Source organism: Balaenoptera borealis, assembly GCF_965194805.1.
Source record: "Balaenoptera borealis genome assembly, chromosome: 1".
In the NCBI taxonomy this organism is placed as follows: Eukaryota; Metazoa; Chordata; class Mammalia; order Artiodactyla; family Balaenopteridae; genus Balaenoptera; species Balaenoptera borealis.
The window spans coordinates 168,790,712-168,812,357 of record NC_138860.1 but is presented as its reverse complement, the minus strand read 5'-3'; the positions used below and the strand labels follow the sequence as shown (position 1 = coordinate 168,812,357).

Here is a 21,646-nt window from a genome sequence, read left to right as displayed (position 1 = left end):
CTGGCAGAATCAGAAATTGAACTAAGGTGGTGGAAGAAGGATCGGGTCAGATGTGATAAATAATTAGGACTTAGGGTCAGCAATACTAGGTGGAAGATTGGATGTGGGGGTAGAAGGAAATGGGGAAATAACTCCCAGGTTTTGATTGGAGTGGACCTAAGAGCAATAAGGCCAAAGAGAAAAGATGAAAGCCCAACTTGGGACGCGATGAGGTTGAGGCGCCAGAAGACCACTCATGGATGCAGGAACCGAGAGGCTATTCCGGCCCCCTCCCTCGGCCCTGAAGAGGTGCTGTGAGAAGGCACGCAAGGTAAGAGCAGAAGGTGGGTTCTCTTCCCTCTCGGGTTTTTCAGCAGCAGCTGCAGGAAAGGCGTGGGGGACCGCGAGACAAAGAGCGCGCGGGACTGCTTTGGTCTGAGCGGCCCCTTTAAGAAGCGCGCCCCCAGCTTCTAGCCCGCCTTGTATGCAAATTTGGCGGCGGGGCGGGAGCGCGCAGCTGATACCAGGGGACTGGGCTGCGGCGGTTAGTCCTCTCCCGGCCGCCGTCGCCTCCGACATATTGCCCGCTGGAGCTGCGGCGGCGAAGCGGAGAGCGCCGGGGGGAGGAGATGGGTGAGCGGCGCGGGTCCAGCTCGGCCCGGGAACGGGCGGGCTCGGGGGTTAGGACGGCCAAGCTGCTAATTGCTCCCCCACGCGGACAGGATCCCGGCGAGGGGAGGGGGAGGGGATGTGGGCGTAGAGGGACCCCGCCCCCTCCTGTCGTTTTGCGGGTGGGGCTTCTGTTGTGGGGGCGGGACATCGGAGCGGTGGGAGGGGCTTCCAAATGCGGTGGCTCCTGGGGGCTTTGGTGAGGACCCACTCTTCTGGGCTAGAGTGGGCCGAGGCTTAGCGGCGGGCGTGGCCTTAGCGCTAAGGGCCGAGCTCCTGATCTGTAGGCCCCGGTGTAGGGGCAAACTTTCTGGGCAGTAGGGGCTTTGTACTGGCGAGGTGGGCCGGGAAGGAGACCCTCCAGACGAAGGGAGCCCACTCCGGAGCCGGGCTTCTGGGCAGAGAGAGCTTTTATTGGCTTGTGGGCGGGTTTTATGAGCTGACAATTGTGTGTAGGCGGGGCTTCTGGGCTGAGGGGCTTTATGTGGGTGCAGAGCTTCTAAACAGAGGAGAGTGGGTGTGGGCAGAGCATCTGGACTGAGGGTGCCTGTGTGGGGTTTTTTAAGCCAGGTACAGTAGTGCATGAACAGAGCTTTGGGGCTGGGAGCTGTTTGGGGCAGAGCTCCTGGACAAGAACTTTTCCGAGACGTGTGGGAAAAGCTTCCAGGCTGAGAAGCTAGGGCAAGGGGTGTGTGTGTGTGTGTGTGGAGGCTGCTCTGCTGCCATGAGGAGGTATGAACAAGGCTATAACTTTGACAGGGACTGGGGTGGTGCCTTGGAGCTTTGTTGCAGGACTTTTGTGCAAGGTGGTGCCTGGGAGCTTGGGCTAGACTGCTAAGCCTAGAAAAAGAGGTTGCAGGTCCAAGTTTTGGGTTCACAACCACACCATTCTCCCTTGACACGGTGCTCAGGCCCTGGGTCCTGACTGTGAGAGTCCAGGATGCCCACTGAGCTGGATCTTGGGTCCTGGAGAAAAAACTTCACGGGTGCCCATAATTGTAAACCTACAGGGAGTTGTAGTATCTGAAAGGAGCAGTGTACACCAGCGCTAAGAGCGCAGGACCCAGACCCCCAGACTACCTGTGACACAATGTAAACTGAGTTTACCAATCTGTGGAACCTGTCCGGATTCATTACCTCATCAACAGTTATTGAGCACTTACTTCATGCTGGGCACTGTGGTAGGAGGAGGGGATACAACAGTGAAAAGGACATATCAGGATAGTGACCTCACTGGCCTTCCATTCCAGTGGGAAAGATAGATAGTAAATACGTTAACAAATGAATAAGATGAAGAGTGAATTGTGAAAAAAAATAGAAATAAGATAGAGAGTTATGGGGGCAGATACTCACAAAATGGCAGGGAATGGCTCTCCAGAGAGTACAGCAAGTGCAGAAGGTAGCAATAAGCTTGGTTTGCTCAAAGAGAGAAAGGCCAGGCTGGCTGAAGCATGGGGGCGAGGCAGAGAATGGTAGGAGATAAGTTGGAAGAGGTGGGCAGGGGCCAGATCATGGGTCTCTGTAACTGAGTGACAAAGTGAGAACTGGTAGCCAGTATCATTGCTGTTATCCTTGATATATGCCCTCTGGCTTGAGGATCTACCTTGTGTCGAGCCCTGCAGGAGGACGAAGAGGTCCCAACAGGACATCCTACTGTCGAAATCCACTCTGTGAGCCAGGATCCTCTGGGGGCTCAGGTGGGGGCCACACTTCCAGCGCATCAGTCACCAGTGTCCGTTCCCGCACCAGGTAAACTACTTTCTGTCTCTTGTGCCTCACTGTGGGCTCTCAGGAGCAATCTGGACAAAGCTCTCCCTGACTGGGCTCTAGGGTGTGATACCCCAGATGCCAGATGGGGGCTTAAAGGGTGGGGAGTGGCAGAAAAGTCCCAGAGGGTGGGCAGTGGGACAGATGCAGTGGGACATAGTGTAATAAACCCGAAGGCCTGGATTCCAGTTACAGTTCTGCTTCTGATTTGCTGGTGGCTTGGACAAGTTGTCTCCCCTCTCTGGGCCTCCTTTTCTTCATCTGTAAAGTGGACCTAACAATTCTTTCCTTCCTGGGGAATGTTGGAAAGCCTGAATAAACTTATGAATAGGAAGAGGCTCTGTCAGCTCCTTTGTGTGACAGGCCGGATTAGGAGGACTCCATCCTTGCCCTGAGCTGCTTTTCTGGTCCTGCTCCGCAATCCTGTGCCCTAGAAGCGCTTCTTGGTAGGGTTCTCAGGTCAGCTCCTGATGTTGTTCCCTCCCACCCCCAGGAGCAGTTCTGGGACGGGCCTCTCCAGCCCCCCACTGGCCACCCAGACGGTCGTGCCCCTGCAGCACTGCAAGATCCCCGAGCTGCCCGTCCAGGCCAGCATTCTGTTTGAGTTGCAGCTCTTCTTCTGCCAGCTCATAGCCCTCTTCGTCCACTACATCAACATCTACAAGACAGTGTGGTGGTATCCGCCCTCCCACCCGCCCTCCCACACCTCCCTGGTAGGTGCCCAGCTAGGACCTGCTGTGTGTGTGTGTGTGTGTGTGTGTGTGTGTGTGTGTGTGAGTGACATGTTTGGTTTTAGTTTAGCATAGCTTACCCAGAACCCTGTGTGTTTGGCCTCATGCTGGGCATGGGAGGTATAAAAAGAACAGGAAACTGATGATTCCTGAACGCTCACCCCTAGTGTGCTCAGCACCGCACTACACAGTGTAATGGTAGCAGAGATGAATCTGACTCAGATTTTGTCTAAAGGAGCACAGAGTCTTAAGTCCTGTGGGGGAGGTGAGCCACAGGCATACATGGCTATTTCAAGGAGAGGAAAGAGCTCTGTGCAGAAGGAGAGGTGCAGGGGCAGGGGCATGGGTGATCAGAGCAAGAGGGCTCACACACCACTCTCTTGTCTCCAGGGACTGTCCCACTTTCCTCCTCTGGGTCCTGTTCTACTCCTCTAGGTATTTTCCTGGTCTGACTCAGCTGGAGGCCTATGAAGGTCAGAGAGTGGGGACAGTCCTGATGGAAAGGACTGGGCAGGGGGAGGTGGGTATGCGAAAAGCCCGTACATGGGCAGGGGGCCCACGTGACCCCCAGCCTCTGCCCCCTGACAGAATTTCCACCTGATCGACTTCAACTTGCTGATGGTGACCACCATTGTTCTGGGCCGCCGCTTCATTGGGTCCATCGTGAAGGAGGTGATTGGGTCCCAGAGGCTGGCCGGGGAACTCTGGGACTCCCCTTTACCCATGGGGGTACCAAGGAGGTGTACCCAGCCCTTCAACCCTGAGGCATTTCCTTGGGGCTCCCATTGAACTTGGTTGAAGAGTATTACATCCCATCGGCTCTTGGAGTTTCCTGGGCGTCGAGGGAAAGGATTCGCCTTGCCAGGTTCTGCCCAGCCTGCTGCCCCACGTTTCCCCGGGCGGGATCACGGGCCATGCTGGGTGGGATTTGGGCACAGCCCCCATGACCTCCATCCAAGGCCCCATCCTGTCCTATCTCGCCCTGACCCAGGCTTCTCAGAGGGGGAAGGTCTCCCTCTTTCGCTCCATCATGCTGTTCCTCACCCGCTTCACCGTTCTCACGGCAACAGGCTGGAGTCTGTGCCGCTCCCTCATCCACCTCTTCAGGACCTACTCCTTCCTGAACCTCCTGTTCCTCTGCTATCCGTGAGTACCCCTCACTCCACCCCCTCACTGCCCAGCACCTGTTCCTGACCTCTGCCCTGAGTGTGGCTGGGCACCGGGCTCCCCTACCCAGTAGACTCACAGGCAGGCAGCAACAGTACCCTCTCACATTGTCTGACAATATCGTCCTGAGATCAGGACGATTAGCTTTCTTTTGCAGGAGCAGAAACTGAGACGGCAGGCATAATTTCCCCAAGGTGCCATCAAGGGGGAGGTCAGAAGGGGACTCAGATCTGAGTGTATATCCCACAGCTCCTGAGGGGGGATGCACGGGCTTCGTCTTCCTCTCTCTTCCTTTCCTCTATCTCTGGTTCTTTCTCTTTCTCTGTCTCTTTGTATATCTTAGTGTTTATGTAGTCTCTCGGTGCCTCCCCCAGGTCTGTATGCTTGCAAGCACCTGGGTGCGTGCATGTTTCTGTGTGGTGTCTGTGCATGAAGCGTATGTGTGTGTGTGTGTGTGTGTGTGTGTGTGTGTGTGTGTGTGTGTGTGTGTGTGTGTGTGTGTATCTTCACATGCATATCTGTATGTCTGTCTGTGTGTCTGCTTTGCTCACTCACTTCCTCCGTCTTGCCAGAACCCAGATTGTTGAGGATGGAAAGACAGTGTCTGGGAGGAGCACAGGCCTGCCCCTTTCTGGACTAGAATTGGGGAGAGCTTTGGCAAGATGTCCACTCTGGCTGTTTCTGGGGCAGGCTGCTGGCTGCCTGGGCATTAACAGTCATTTCCCAACCCCTGGGCTTTCTGAGTCATGAACTTCCTCAGTCTGGGTCACCTCTGTTCCCTGGGAAGCTTCAGAGCTGGGCACTCGTCTCTCCCCTGTGTGATCAAAAGGTCACTGTCATGGTAGGAGCCCAATCACACTTGCTTTAGTTATAACTAGTTTTTAATTATAAGAGTGATACATGTGTCATGTAACAATATTAAACTTTACAGAAGCTTTTAACATAGAAAATGGAAGTCCCACATAATCTCAGTTCTCCAGAAAACCATTATCTTGCAGCATGTCCTTCTAAATTTTTTCTGTGCAAGTACCCACACATATACATTTTTTAAAAACAGAAATAGGGGGACTTCCCTGGTGGCGCAGTGGTTGAGAATCTGCCTGCTAATGCGGGGGACACGGGTTCGAGCCCAGGTCTGGGAAGATCCCACATGCCGTGGAGCAACTGGGCCCATGAGCCACAGCTACTGAGCCTGCGTGTCTGGAGCCTGTGCTCCGTAACAAGAGAGGATAGTGAGAAGCCCGCGCACCACGACGAAGAGTGGCCCCTGCTTGCCACAGCTAGAGAAAGCCCTCGCACAGAAACGAAGACCCAACACAGCCAAAAATAAATAAATAAATAAATTTTTTTAAAAAACCCAACAGAAATAGGGTTAATCTCTATGCATGACAATGTATAATTTATTACATGTTCACATAGTCATATAACTTGGATATTTTCCCATGGCAGTATATATGGGTCTGCCTCAGTTGTTTAAATGGCCTCATAGTATTCCATTGAATAGACTTTTCACAATTTGTTTTGTTTGTCTTCTGTTGGTGGACTTTTGAGTTGTTTCTAGCTTTTCCCTATTGGAAACAATGAGGCAGGGAACATTCTTTTGCATACATCTTTGCACACTTGTCCAATATTTCTGTACAACAGATTCCCAGAAGTAGAATTATTGCACCAAAAGGTATGTTTTACATTTTTGATAGATATTAACAAATGGCCCTCCAAGATTGTACTGATTAGAAATGTCAGCAGTTGCCTTAATTTGACACTTTCTGGTTACTACTCAGACATCACTCAATGTTCATATTTTGCTTTATTTTATATTATTTAATCTTTAAATTTTTATTAATATAAGACAAGTATATCATAAAAAAATCAAATTCAATAGTGCTAAAAAACTTGATGATGGGAATTCTCTGGTGGTCCAATGGTTAGGACTCCGTGCTTTCACTGCTGAGGGTGCAGGTTCAAGCCCTAGTCAGGGATCTAAGATCCCACAAGGTGTGGTGTGGCCAAAAGAAAAAAAAAAAAAAGCTTACGATGAGAAACAGCCTTTAACCCCACCCTCCAGATTTTTAGTGCCACTTCTCAAAAGCAACCTCTTTTACTGTTTCTGGTTTTAAGTGTTCTCTGAGTTACCTCCATAATTCTAATATCCTTATGCTTTTGTTTATTTCTTTACACATTTATTTCTTGATTTTATAATTGGGTAATAGGTTCACATCGTTAAAACTGAAAAACAGATAAAAGAATGTAGAATGAAAAATTCTTCCCTTGACTCCTGTCTCCCAGCTACCCAGTTTCCCTTCCACTCTTAGAAGGAAGGGAACCTAACCACCACAAGAGGTAACCACCATGTTTCTGGTTTCTTGTATATCCTGGAAATGAATGTTCTGTGCATATACAAGCATACCACACACACACACGCACACACGCACACATGCACACATGCACATGTACATTGATTCCCTGCATTGACAGATGAAGATTTACTTCACCTTCCACCTGTACTGTTCCTAGTATTTGATAATTGTTATTATTTTTAGTTTTCTGTTGGGCCTCTTTTTCAATAATGTGAGTATGCCTATGTTTTTTTTTGCATCAGCAATAGTCAGTGTCTTAATCCCTTTTATGTAAGAACATAATATTAGGAGCCCTATCCATCGGCTTTTCCTCCCCTCTTCCTCCTATCACTTCCTGGCAGCTGTACTCTTATATTGTCATGCTTGACATTCACATTCTCCTATATAGCCACATTTAAGTCTTCCATTCTTTGTCAAAGGCTAATTCTAAAAATTAAAAACCCATAAGTGGCCTTGATATTATTATGAGTGTGAAAATATTATTCACTGCAGGACTGAGTAGTGTGCATAGATGATATTCCTTCTCTATATTTACCAAATTATAATCTTGGGCCTCTTAAAAAAAGAATGTTCCTAGTGTCAAGGTCAAATGGTTTCTCTTTTCTTATATTCCATCAGTTGCTTAAAACCATGCCACATTTTAGTTTGCTTCATATTTAGACTGTAACTTTCTTATATAGCTTTTTATTTTTCTTGGAGTTTCTAATTGCCTTTCTTTTTTCTTGTTGACAAAAGAATGATGGGCCTTCAACATATCCTCAAGTTTATCCAGCCTGTCAATCATACTACCTGTTGCCTGGAGTCCAGTTTCCCCCCAAAGACATCCCTCCTGGAGCCCTCCATCCTCCTGCTCCAGTCTGGAGTGGTTGCTCTTTAAGCCTGCTATACAGCTCTCAGCCTGGGGCTTCCTTTCGCTGCCCTCCTGGGTTGGATCCACTGTTTCTTGGATCCCATGTCTTCCTCTTTCTTGGTTTTCTTCCCTATTTTGCTGGAGTGCATTATGAGGTAATTTTCTTAACAAGGGGTATGTGGGAGGTATATACAGTCTTAGTCCTTGCGTGTCTGAAAATGTCTTTATTCTGCCCTCATACTTGATTGATGGTTTGGCCAAATGTCGATTTCTAAGTTCAAGTTCATATTCTCTCAGAATTTTGAAGATGTTGCTCCATTGTCTCTAGCATCCAATGTTTCTAATGAGAAGTCTGATGCTAGTTTGATTCCAGTTACTTTGTAGATGACTTGTTCTTTCCTTTCTGAAAGCTTTTGGGAGTATTCTGTTTATCTTTTGATTATTTGAAATTTCACAAGAATGTGTCTGATATGGAACTTTTGTCATTCATCTTATCAGTACTCTAGGACTTTTTTTTTTTTTTTTTTATGATATAACTGAATGTGCATGTATTTATTTAAATAATATACACATATAATCAAGAGAACCCTAAATACAAAACAGTTTTTAGACCAAAGTTCCTTAAATGTCCAGGATTTAATTTGTAACTTAATTCATAATAACTTTGCTATTTGGTCACATTTGATAACCTGTTTCACAGGCTGCATCTTGTAACTAAATTATAGAAATCAAAACTTGGCAACCATTATATCTAAATGGAACCTCTAAATGGGGATCAATTCTATTACCTATGAGAAAACTGGATTTTTCCCAAGTTTGTGTAGTCTACCTGAAATCTTTCAAAAGATTGACTTTAATAATTAATTGGACATCATGAAGACAATCTAGTCTACATAGCCAACAAAGATTCAACTCTACAAATAGACTAGGACTTTTTTGACCTGGAGATTTGTGTATTTCTTCTGGTCAGGGCAATTTTCTTCTATTATTTCTTTGATAATATCTTCCCTTTCATTTTTTCTGTTCTCTCTGGGACTTCTCTGCATCGGATGGTAGACCTCATAGATTGGTCATCTGTTTCTCTTATATTTTTCCTCATACTTTTCATCTTTCTCCCTTTCTTCCTCTCCATCCCTCCCTCCCTCCCTCCCTCCCCTCTTTCTTTCTCTCTCCGACTCTGTCTCTCTCTTTCTCTCTCTTTTTCTCTCTCTTTATTTTTACTTTGTCTTTAGGGGGATTTTCTCAACTTCATCTTCCAGCTTTTTTATTGAGATTTTTTTCAGCAATCATATTTTTCATCTCTAAGTCCTCTTTCTTGATTTCTGATTGTTCTTTTCTCATAGCATTCTGTTCTTGTTTTAAAAATCTCTTATGTTCCCTCAATGTTGTCTTTCCACCGGGTCAGTTTTTCTGTTTCATGCTGCTAGTTTTCTAAGTGTAGTTAGTTTCTTTGGTTGTCTGTTTACATTTAAGAGTGGAGGACTGAGTGGCTTGTAATGCATTTTCTCTCCCTCTGCCATTGTATACGTGAATGGGAGTTTTGACTGGGAATTCTAAGTATGTGGGCAGGGCACACTGACTGGTAGACTTTGCTTTAGGAAGAGTGAGTGAGGTGCTAATTGTCAGGCTGTGGGCACCCATAGACCAGAAAGGGGAGGTGGGTATTACTCTAGGGTGCCCCCATTAGAGACCTCAGTTCTCCTCAGTTTATTCAGTTTCTTTAGAGAAGAACCTTTCAGGGCAGATTGTGTCAGGTTTGTAGGAGAATAAAGGGAGTGACTCATAAATGAATACAGATCTGTGTTTAATCCCATTTGTTCAGCCCTGCTTCTCACTTCTACCCTCTATCAAATGTGCCCACTTCAAGCCAGTCTCTCTTGGGTCACTCTGGGCAGATAAGCTCCTACCCGCATTGTAACCCTCTCATGGCACATTGTAGACCTACGCTATCCAGTTTAGTAACTTCTAGCTGCCTATTGTTATTGAACATTTGAAATAGGCTAGTTTTAACTGAAATGTGCTGTTAGTGTAAAACGTACACTGGATTCTGAAGACTTAGTACAAAAAAAGAAAGTAAAATATCTCATTCATAAATAATGATTATATATTGAAACGATAATATTGTGCTTATATTGGGTTAAGTAAAATAGAGTATTAAAATTAATTTTTTCTTTTTTTTAATGCGGCTACCAGAAAATTTTAAATTACCTGTGTGACTCTCATCTTTCTATTAGCGCTGTTCTAGATGATGACCTCCTCATCTGTCGACATGTTTCCATCTGCTATCTAAATTTGTCAGAATCACTTATGTACTGATAACCCCCACTCCCATTCTCTTTGCTGATATGGATTTATTTTCTACTTTTATTTACTTTCTACATTGATACTGTCACATCTAGGATGGAGAGGATGAAAGAGGATCTGCCATCTTCCATGTGAAGTTGTTTCTAACTGATGACCTGTCAGAGCAGCTACTTACTGTTACCAAATAATTTAATTGTATCGGCAGTCCTTCTTAGTGGCAAAGCCAAGAAGATTCTTGAGTACTTGTCCTTAAGGTTGAGTCTGAAGCCCTTGTATGTTCATGTTGGTGCCCCACGCCCTCATTCCCACCGAGTGCCCTGAAGAGTGTTTTGGGAATCCCATTTCAGTGTTCTTTTCTGTCCCACAGAATCATTGACCTCTTTCCTTTCTAAACAAAATTGTACTGATCTTCTACTTTGGGCCAGACACCATGCTGGGCATTGTTGCAAAGATTAAAAGAGGGTATTTATAAAAACACTAGCGTAATGCCTGACTGAGCATAGAAAATCAGTACAAGCTAGGTAACTTAAGGCAAATTAAGGAAACTGAGGCTCTTAGAGATTATATAACTTGCCCTAAATCACAGCATTAGTAAGTGGCAGAGCTGGGATTTTAATCCTAGCCTCTTTGACCCCAAAGTTTATGCTCTTGACCAGAATTCTCTAAGTTATCTTACTTGAACCTTACCCTAGGAGAAGTGGAAGCATTCCCATTTTATAGGCCAGAAAGCAAAAACCCAAAGAGGCTAATTATATGAGTGCCCAAGAACACTCATATATCCCTTCCTGGAAGTTCAGAATAAAGAAAGAGAACATTACTATAGATAAGAAAATGTAGCATTCTCACTGGCTCTGGCTCCTGGCAGCAGCCAGGGACTCTTCTGCAGCTATGTCTGAGGGCCTGGGGAAATTGAGAGGCCCTAAGCTAAAACAAGGAATGCCTGTCAAGAGCACCTATCATGACGTTCCGTGTACTGTGCTTGGCACTTACCCACTTTAGAAGGTTTTTTTTTTTTTTTTTTTTTAATTTATTTATTTATTTATTTATTTTTGGCTGTGTTGGGTCTTCGCTTCTGTGCGAGGGCTTTCTCTAGTTGCGGCAAGCGGGGGCCACTCTTCATCGCGGTGCGCGGGCCTCACTATCACAGCCTCTCTTGTTGCGGAGCACAGGCTTCAGTCGCGCAGGCTCAGTAGTTGTGGCTCACGGGCCTAGTTGCTCCACGGCAACTAGGATCCGTGGGATCCTCCCAGACCAGGGCTCGAACCCGTGTCCCCTGCATTGGCAGGCAGATTCTCAACCACTGCGCCACCAGGGAAGCCCACTTACCCACTTTAATGATCTACTCTTCTGGGCTATGGGTCTGTCTAGTTTTCTCCTTAAATGATATCAGCCACACACTCCATCTCTTAACTAATTAGCTCTAGCCCTGACCTAGGGGTACTCCTCAGGGGAAGTGGTTTGTACTGTTCAAGGGCCCATTTCAGTGCCTGGCACATAATAGACACACAAGAAATATTGTTCCTGAACTGTCCTCCTCTGCAAGCTAAAGAGCTGCCTCCATGTGCACCCATGACAATGTCTACCTCTCCTTTGTGGTACCATGTATATTTTCAATTAATGAATTACTTGTAGTATTTGTGGAGTATCTGTCGTGATCACCGGTACCAGACAGTTCTGGATTTTAATCCCAGCTCTATTACCTCCTTACTAGTTGTGTGACCTTTCGGAATCCACTCCACCTGTCTGAGTCAAAGCTTCCTCAGCTGAAAAGGGCACAAACTAACAGTACCTAACACAGAGTTAGGAGAAACAAAAGAAGAGAAGGCACGTAAAGCACCTAGTACAGTATCTGGAGCACAGGTTGTGCCCAGTGAATGTGGACTGTTACGATTACTGCTGGGCAGCAATAGTCTGTGAGGGCCGGGACTCGTGTCTTGCTTCCTACTGTATACCTGCCGCTCAGCACAGTGCTTGGCATGCACTTAGTGCTAATACATGGTTTGAATGACTGATCATTGGCTGGGAGGCTGGATGGCTAGAGGGACCGGTAGAGTCTCCCCTCTGAACAGCCAGGAGAGCTAAAGCCCAGGAGGAAAGAAGATTCCCTTGGTGGTTAAGAGTTGGGATCCTGGCCCTTGGGCAGGCCTGCCCTCACCACTGTCTTCCCCAGCAGGTTTGGGATGTACATTCCGTTCCTGCAGCTGAACTGTGACCTCCGCAAGACAAACCTCTTCAGCCACATGGCCTCCATGGGTCCCCGGGAGGCGGTCAGTGGCCTGGCACGGAGCCGGGACTACCTGCTGACCCTGCGGGAGACGTGGAAGCAGCACACGCGGCAGCTGTACGGCCCGGACGCCATGCCCACCCACGCCTGCTGCCTGTCGCCCAGCCTCATCCGCAGTGAGGTGGAGTTCCTCAAGATGGACTTCAACTGGCGCATGAAGGAGGTGCTGGTCAGCTCCATGCTGAGCGCCTATTACGTGGCCTTTGTGCCTGTTTGGTTCGTGAAGGTGCGTAGCTTGACCCAGGGAGGGAAGGGGCCTCACCCTGCTGCCTGCCCCCCAGGAGCCCTCTTACTCGCATAAATAACTCTGCTGCTCTTGATGAGATTCCCATATGTGCTCTTGAGGGCCAGAGTGACTACTGCCTTCATTTTAGAGTGGAAAAAACAAGGCTCACTGAATGGATGTGGCCCACACGAGGTCACCCAGCCAGCAAGGGGGACTGGCATTGTTGTTTGTAATACTTGGTAACGGAAGGCAGTGACTTGGTGTTTCAGTGTGGTGGTTTTGGCACAGGCACGTCACAATGTCCTGCTTTGTCATTAAGTTCGAAAGGCAGGACTCATCCAGATCTGAGTGACTCCAAAGGCCTGTGCTCTCTCTCTGGCTTGTATGGCCATGTGGGAGGGTACCTCCCCAGCTGGCTTGACACATTTCTCTGAGGATGGGCTGCACTGAATGATTGGGGGTTGAGAGGACTTCATGTCCGTTGGGCACCTACAACCTGCTAGAGCTTTGATGAGTATTATAATCCTCCTCATGCCTCTCAGAGGTGGTTACTCTTATCCTCATTTAACAGATGAGGAAGCTAGCCCAGAGAAGTGAAATGACTTGCCCGAGGTCACATAGTGACTAAGCAGCAGAGCCAAGATTTGAACTCATTTCCGTTGAACCCCAGAGCCTGTTCTCTGGCTCAGAGTGGGAACAATTTTTCTTTGTAGAAAACTGAGTAGTGGGCATAGGGTTTAAGCCCATGGTTAAGCCACCTTTGTTAGGTGTTCAGTCCTTCATCTCAGGCCACCCCGAGGTCTCTCTAGGGCTGTCTTGATCTCCGAGACAGGTGGGATTAGGGATGGGGGAGGGAGTGAGGCCATTGTGGGTGTCCAAGGTCTCACCCACCTCCCGCTGCCCCCAGAACACACATTACTATGACAAGCGCTGGTCCTGCGAGCTCTTCCTGCTGGTGTCCATCAGCACCTCGGTGATCCTCATGCAGCACCTGCTGCCTGCCAGCTACTGCGACCTGCTGCATAAGGCCGCTGCCCACCTGGGCTGCTGGCAGAAGGTGGACCCAGCACTGTGCTCCAACGTGCTGCAGCACCCGTGAGTCTGCCCTTCTCTGCTCGACCCCAGCCCCCCCCCGGTCAGTGTCTGGAGTCACTCACCTCCCTGCTCATCAACTCATTCATTCAGTCAGCAAATAGTTATTGAGCCATGTCTTATATGCTAGGCCTTGTGGCCAGAGTGGGATATGGCAGGGCCCAGGAAGGACATGTCTCCTGTCCTTGGATAACTTGCAGTGTCTTGAAGATGGGAGGAAGGCAAGTGGTAAATTCATAGACTCATTGACTTTCTCATTCACTGTCTTAGTTACTTGCTCATTGGCTGATTTGCTCATGCATTCACTCATTGCTTCCCTCCTTCCACTCACTCATCCATCCAGTCATTGGCTCATCTGCTCTTTCAGAAAGCATTTACTTCTACCTAAGCTGTCCCAGGCCTGGTGCTGTGTATTGGACAAAGGAGCTTGGACTTTGACTTATAGGCAGAAGGGAGCTATGGAGGGTTTTGAACAGTGGAGGGATCCATTCCAAGGTGTGCCTTAGAAACATCAGTCTGGTAACAGGGTATGGTACTGTGTTAGTTGATAACATACCCTGGCCAGGGAAGAAAAGCCACAGGGAGGAAATGGCTAAGACGAGACCCCTTGAGGAGTTCACAGTCCGGTGCGGGTGATAGCCATGTACACAAAGAGTTAGGATGAGTGGGGTGAAAGAGGCCCAGCTGCAGGATGGCATTGCACTCAGAGCAGAGGCAGAAGTCACCCTGCTCAGGAGCCCTGAGGGACTGGGCTGTCCTCCCCTCAGCCTGACCCATCCTTCTTGGTGCCTAGCATTTCTACAGCCCTTCATCACCGTCTTTTTACCCCGGTTATGCTAATTTCCTGCCTGTATTCCCCCATTAGACTGGAAGCTCCTCAAGGCTGGGACCATCTCTGAATCACATCTGAGTCTTGGGCCCAGCACAAGGCCCAGCCGAGAAGAGGCCCCTAGGACAGGTTTGTAGAGGTAGGCCCACAGAGATGCAAAGGGAGGCCGCAGAGGCCAAGCCTCCTGATGTTGGCCCTCCATGCCAGTCAGGGTCCCTCTCAGGCTCTGTCCAGGTGGTCCAGAGAGGGGATGGATATTGCCAAATGGGCTGAAGTGGGGCTTGGCTTAGCCTAAGGCTCTGAGGGGAGGGGGGAGTAGAAAGAGAGTACATGGCTGAATATGAGGATAAACCTGCCCATGGCTCACCATGGTCCGCAGGTAAGATCCAGGCTCCTTCACGTGGCTTCCCATGGTGAACTGGCTCCTACCAGCCTTTCTGCTCCGTCTCTTCCCATGCCCCAACTCATACTCTGCTCTAGCCAGACCCAGCCTCTTCGGATCCTCCAATTCTGTATGTTCTTTTTTTTTTTTTTTGGCTGCATTGGGTCTTTGTTGCTGTGCACGGGCTTTCTCTAGTTGTGGCGAGTGGGGGCTGCTCTTTGTTGCGGTGTGCGGGCTTCCCATTACAGTGGTTTCTCTTGTTGCGGAGCATAGGCTTTAAGCACACGGGCTTCAGTAGTTGTGGCTCGTGGGCTCTAGAGCGCAGGCTCAGTAGTTGTGGCGCATGGGCTCAGTAGTCGTGGTGCACGGGCTTAGTTGCTCCGCGGCATGTGGGATCTTCCCTGCCCAGGGATTGAACCCGAGTCCCCTGCATTGACAGGTGGATTCTTAACCACTGCGCCACCAGGACGTCCCTGTATGTACTTTTGTATCTAGGTTTTTGCCTATGATGCATGTTTTGCATGGAATGACCTTTCCAACTTTCTTTTCCTGTTTAATTCCTATTCATCCTTTAGCACTTTGCGTCCTCCAGGAACACTTTCCTGACCACCCAGGATAGGTTCAGTGTCCCTGCCCTGCCTGTACTCCCCCTCTGCTGTGTTTGCTTAGTTACTTGCCTGTCATTCCAAGACTAAAGCTCCTGGAGGTCAGGGTCCTTGTCTGTCGAGCACTCGGCCATCTCCTCACTCCTGGCAAAATGCCTGGCTTGTGATGGGTCCAACAGCAAATTTTTTGTGTTTTTTGTATGTAAGCTTTTTTTAAGGTAAAATTTCCATACAGTGAAATTAACAGATCTTGAAATTTCCATACAGTGAAATTAACAGATCTTCCCCCATCAAGATACAGAACATTTCCAGCCCCTCAGAAAATTTCCTTATGGCCCTTCCCAGTGACCCCCTCCCCCTGGCAACCATCTTTTCATTTCATTTCACCATAGGTTAGTTTTGCCTATTCTACAGCTTCATGTAAATTAAATCATACAGTAGACATTCTTCTTGGGTCCAGCTTCTTTCATTCAGCATATTGTTTGTGAGGTTCATCCATGTTGTTGCATATGACATGGTAACTGTTTCTTAAATGAAGGAATCAACAGGACAGGAGCATGAGATTGAGCTTCTTGCGGACAGTGATTCTCAGTCCTCTGGCCCAGGACCCTTAGAGTTCCTGGGAGATCTCAGAGAACAATGGGAGAAAATTCACTGGTCCCACAACCTTATTCATGTGCTCTCTGGGGCATCTCTGTGCCAGGCCTTGTGGCATGCTCCGAGGACACAGAAATGAATTGGACACCATCCCTTCCCCTTCAGTGCTCCCAGACTAGTGAGGAATACAGGGAAATAAATAAGTGACAACACATTGGGGAAAGTGGACCAGTAGCAGGAGATTCAGGGAGCATTTAAAAGATGCTGAACTCTGTGGGATAAGGCATCTGGAAGAGCAGTCCAGCTGGAGCGAGCATCTTATGCAGAGACAGGAGCAGTCAGGTGTGCTGGAGGAACTAGAGGCAGTTCTGGGTGGCTTGAGCAGGCGCTGTGCGGTGGGGGTCATGGAAGGCCACACTGGGACTCGGAGGCCGTAACACATCGTTGGGGATTTGACTCCAGGGACACCAGAAAGCCTTCAAAGGGTTTTGAGGAGAGACTAGTCAGGCTCGGCTTGGTGTTTTACAAAGACCACTCGGGCAGCTGTGTGGTGGACTGCTGGGAGGCTAGAGGTGAGACTGATGGGAGCCCAGATGAAGAAAATGACCCCCTGGGAGGGAAAAGGGTTTTCTCCAAATCCCTCAGAGACATGAATGTCAGCCCTAAACCTTCCGACTCCCAGTGCAGTGAATTTCTTACAGTTCTTACCCATTTTACACAAAAGGCAACTAAGACCCAGAAAAGGAAAGTCACTGTGTCTAAGTGATAGAAATGGGAGTAGAGCCCTGGTGGTCACCCCATGCCCAGTCTTCTCGCATCCCCTTGTGTGGGTGAGCTGGGCATAAGGGGGTTCTGTCGGGCTGTGCCTCCAGGTGGACTGAAGAATGCATGTGGCCACAGGGTGTGCTGGTGAAGCACAGCAAGAACGTCTACAAAGCAGTGGGCCACTACAATGTGGCCATCCCCTCCGACGTCTCCCACTTCCGGTTCCACGTGAGTCTCCTCCCCTGGGAAGGAGGGGTGGGGCCTGATCTAGAGGGCAGGAGGATCAGCTGGGCAGGAAGGTGATGTCATAGCAAGAGGCGGCTATTTTCAATATTTCCCAAATCCAAAAGAAGACAATGCACATGTGCAGCCCAAGGACAGCCATACAAATGATCCCTTCATAACTGTAGCTCACTTGGTACCAGATCTTTGAAAGCATTGGGTGGAGGTAGAAAAGATGATACAACAGAAGGAGGGGTTCTTGGTGGTGAAAATAATTACACTCGTCATTCCTTATTGTGTGCCAGGTACTGTGGTAAACACTTCCCATGCACCCTCCCATTCAGTCTTCACCAGAACCTTGTGTATGAAAGAAATACCAGGGCTGTCCTGGTTTTCAGGTACTGAAATCAGCTTAGAGAGTTTAACTTGTTCCAAGGGTGCCTTACTGGGAAACTTGGGAACTAATGGTAATGGCTCATGGACTCAGTACTATGGAAAGGGCTGCTCAAAATCATCTGGGCTGGTGGTCTCCATTTTATTTACTTATTTTACTGTCAAAATCCTTTTTTCCAACTCAGTCAAACTAAAGTTCAGTATATAGGACCTCATGGCGCTGCTCTGTTTGAAAGGGTTGGAACTCCCCTCACTTCCTGCTTACCACTACGGTAGCCCCTAAAAGACCTCCTGGAACCTGGGGCTCTGAGGAACACAGTTTGAGAAATCATTGATCTGGGCTAACCTCTTCTTTTCCCAGTAGAGAAACCTGAGGTTCAGACAGGGAAGGGACTTGCCCAAGGTCCTGCAGCCTGTCAGGTGCAGAGCTGAGCCTGGCGTGCTGGTCTCTCGGACTCCTGTTTCCTGGCACTTGTCCTGCCATCCTATAATCAGCTCTTGAGGTTTAGGTACCTTGGCCCCTGCAGAATCAAGATCCCTGGACATCGATCATTCTTTTAAACTGACCAGAAAATTTTTCTTAGTCTCTACACTCTACCTTGCCCTGTAGACACCAGGTAAGAGTGATGTGTCTCCGTGTCCCCTGGAAGCTTCTGGCCTAGCGGGGGATGCTACACATGAAGTAGTAAATGACTCAGGCTGTAGAGTCTATAATAACTTTCCATGCCTCTGTCATAAGATTCTACTTTGTTCAGGCCTGACAGTACCCAGGAAGTCACATATAATAAGGTGTTGGTTTTCGACCAGCAAAAGTTTGAGAGAACAAGCAGGACCTCTCAAGAAAAGCTTCTGGGAGGAGGTGGAAGTTGATCCGGATCTTTTTTTTTTTTTTTTTTTGATCCGGATCTTAAACAGCTTCTGTGGGAAGCAGTAGTCTTGACAGAAGGAACACCACAAACAAAGGCAGAGAGATGGCAAGGTCCACGCCCAACCCTACGAAGTCTTCCTCCCCACCCAAGTCTGCATGGGGCCCAAGAGCTTGACCCCTTCACTGGCCTACCCAGAACCCCCTTCCAAGAGGCAGGTTTCTGGAGCCCACTTTCCAGTCCATGCCTACTCTTTCCTGGGCAGTTCTTTTTCAGCAAACCCCTGCGGATCCTCAACATCCTTTTGCTGCTGGAGGGCGCTGTCATCGTCTACCAGCTCTACTCCTTAATGTCCTCTGATAAGTGGCACCAGACCATCTCACTGGCACTCATCCTCTTCAGCAACTACTACGCCTTCTTCAAGCTGCTGCGAGACCGCCTGGTATTGGGCAAGGCCTACTCGTACTCGGTCAACCCCCAGAGGGACCTAGACCACCGGTTCTCCTGAGCCCCAGGGCGACCCAGGGACAGCATCCAGGCTTCAGCCAGGGGCTCCCTGGGAAGCGGCTGTGGGAGAGGGATGGGTGAGGGGCAAAAAAAAAACAAAAACAGACAAAAAAAAATCCACCAGAGCTTTGTATTTTTGTTACATACTGTTTCTTTCTTTGATAATTGATGTGATTATGAGGAGAAAAAAAAAGTCCTATTTTTATACTCCCAATAAGCCTGTGTCCTGTATTTCTTTCTCCTTTTCTTGCCTGTCAGGCAGAGAGCAGAGGTGTGGGATTCTTGGCCAGGACACCCCATGCGTGGCTTCTGGGGCCCCTGTGAGCTCTGCCTTCTCCGGTGGAGAAAAGATGAGACCCCCGAGGTCACCGGAGCATGGTAGCTGCTGCTGGCTGAATGCTCGCTGTGTGCCAGAGGCTGCTCTACGTGTATTACAGGCCTTGTCTTAATCCAGTTTTTATGACAACCCTAGGAGGTAGGTGCTGTCACTCCTATAGATGAAAACAGGAGCTCAGGGAGCTATCTATCATGACTTGCCCAAGGTAACACAGCTAGGAAGTGGTAGCGCTGGGTCCCAAAACCCTCTGAAAGATGACACTACCATCCCAGCAGAATGTGATGTACTGATTCCCAGCACGCAGTCACTGAGACCCTGCTCTGTGTCAGATGCCGTGGTAGATGGTGAAGATGCCAAGACACAGAAACAAGTCACTACACTGGGAGGGGTATAACAGTTACAAGGTACAGAATAGCACAGGGGAGAGAACATTTAATGCTCTCTGGACTTCTTGGAGGAGGGGATAGTCTGAGATGTATCGGCCACTTCCTAGGTGGACAAGAGGGGGTAAAGGCGCTTCAAGCCGAGCAGTAGCATTCTGGGGTATTTGGGGAAGGTAAGCAGAAAGTGGTTCCTAGAGCAAGAAAGATAAGGAAAGTTGGGGGGAGATGGGCTGGATCTGGAAAGGTCTGCAGGGACTGGATCAGGGAGGACCCATGGCTCTAGGCTAGAGAGGGTGTGTGAGCAAGGCCAAGGGCTTGAATGGAAACAAAGCCGCTTGGAAGGCCACCTGGCTCCTGTGGAGCATAGGATGGAGGGCTCAGGGGCTGGCAGGAGAGGAGACATGGTCATAGCCATTCATCTAGTCTGCCCATGTCCCCTGAGCCCTTGTTTGGCTACAAGTTATGCAGATGCTCCAATGGTGGTGTACAGGAGGCAGACACTGCAGCAAATGTTTGTGGTACCTCTGCTGAGGCAGGCATTGTGCCAGGCAGTGGGACAGAAAGATGAGGAAGATACTGTCCCTTCATAGACAACCAGGAGAGAGAGACACCTTGTGAACAACTTAGATTGCCAAGTGCTGAGGAAAATGTGTGTCCAGGGCACTGGGGAGCAGAGAGGACAGATAGTCTGACTCTGTCTGGAAAGACAGGCTTTTTCAAGAAGGTGAAAATTGCATTCGGTCTCGAAAGTGAGTAGTTCACCTCTAGTCAAGGGGGAAGGGAGGGCATTGCATTCCAAGCAGAGGAAAGAGCATATGCAAAGGCACGAAAGAAGATAGGAGCATATTTGGGGGAATGTGGTTCCCCAAATATGGATGGAGCCTGGGTTGCCTGGTAGGGAGTAGCCCAAGAAGCCAGTAAGGACCAGCCTAACTGTCAGATTGAAATGTTTGGTCATTACCTAAGGCCGTTAGTAGGAAATCACTAAGCAGAGGAGGGACATGATAAGGTCTCTGCTTTTAAAGAGATAATGGGTGCAAGTGGGAGAACCTGGAGGCACACCAGTGAGGAGGCAGGTAAAATAGACCAACGGAGAATGAAGAGGTCTGACCTTGAGCAGCGGCAGTAGGAAGAGAAAGATAACACTCCCTTTCCTGACCCTGAGTCCTAGAATTGGCTTTTTGAGTTGTTTCCCTCAGTGGGCCAGGTACACAACTAGAGGTGGCAATTTGTTATGACAGGACCTGGGCTTCCAAAAGATAGCTCCCTCTTGGGACCAGTGACTTGAAGACATAGCCTTCCTCTGTGTGTTGAGGTGGGGGACAGTAGGATCGGAATCCTATTATGCAAAAAGGGAGGTCTAATGTGTACCAGCCATAAGTTCCATGATTCAAAAGACACATGACGGGACTTCCCTGGTGGTCCAGTAGTTAAGAATCCGCCTTCCAATGCAGGGGACGTGGGTTCGATCCCTGGTTGGGGAACTAGATCTTGCATGCCGCAACTAAGAAGTCCACATGCTGCAACTAAGAAACCCACATGCCCCAACTAAAGATCCCGCGTGCCGCAATTAAGGACCTGGCACAGCCAAAATAAATAAATATTAAAAAAAAAAAAAAAGACGCATGAACCTCAGAGCCTCAATTTCCTCATCTCTAAAAAGGGAGATCATATCCCTTTTTTTGTGTAACTCACAGATCTGTTCATTCGTTTGTTTATTCATTCAACAATTATTCATGGAGCACATACCACGTGCCAGATGCTGTGCTAGGTGCTGGAGATCAGTGATGAACACTATAGAACCGACTTGTGCCCTCAGAGAGCTTGCAGTAAGGATAAATGAAATAGCTCTGTCAACTATAAAGCACTGCACCGGTCTCATTATTTTTCTACTTTTTATCTCCCAATAAGATTGTAATCGGGTTTACTCTAGACTTCTTCATTTCCTTATCGCTATATCCTTGAGCAAGTCACTTCACCTTTCCAGATGACTCCTTATTCATATCCAGCTCAGGGTCTATGGGTGGTTTTAATTACAAAAGGAAGGAATACCTTTCTGGAAGAAAAAGTTTCTAGGGGAGGAGACCTCACTACAAAAAGGAAATAGCAGAAAAAGCTGAGAAATCCTAAGCACACTTAACTTTCTTTAGTAGGTATCCCTCCCAGTTTTTCTCCACCCACTCCTTTCATATTCCATCCTTATTCCCCGCCTTTAGTAGCTGCGGTCTCTTTAAATGCGGTCGTCGCTGTGAACTAGGCGGTGGGGCCGAAAGCGCGTTTCTTCCCGGGATTGAATGTTAAGTTGTTTGTCCGTTTCGGGCTGCCGTCCTGCAG

At 48.4% G+C, this 21,646-nt stretch overlaps 1 protein-coding gene across 2 annotated transcripts; it reads left to right on the top strand.

Annotated features, from left to right (window-relative positions):
• Window positions 1-459: 459 nt before the first annotated feature.
• TMEM39B (transmembrane protein 39B) lies at window positions 460-18,809 on the top strand. Of its 2 annotated transcripts, XM_082345587.1 has the most exons (9): window positions 460-612; window positions 2,271-2,397; window positions 2,909-3,128; window positions 3,735-3,818; window positions 4,138-4,292; window positions 11,998-12,334; window positions 13,242-13,429; window positions 16,712-16,832; window positions 18,351-18,809. In XM_082345587.1, exons 1-9 carry the CDS (start codon window positions 609-611, stop codon window positions 18,591-18,593), a joined length of 1,479 nt encoding a protein of 492 aa, XP_082201713.1. In that variant the 5' UTR covers window positions 460-608; the 3' UTR covers window positions 18,594-18,809. The 2 variants fall into 2 exon arrangements, with proteins under 2 accessions (XP_082201713.1, XP_082201712.1); XM_082345586.1 differs by lacking the exon at window positions 460-612 and having other exon boundaries at window positions 1,431-2,397.
• Window positions 18,810-21,646: the final 2,837 nt, after the last annotated feature.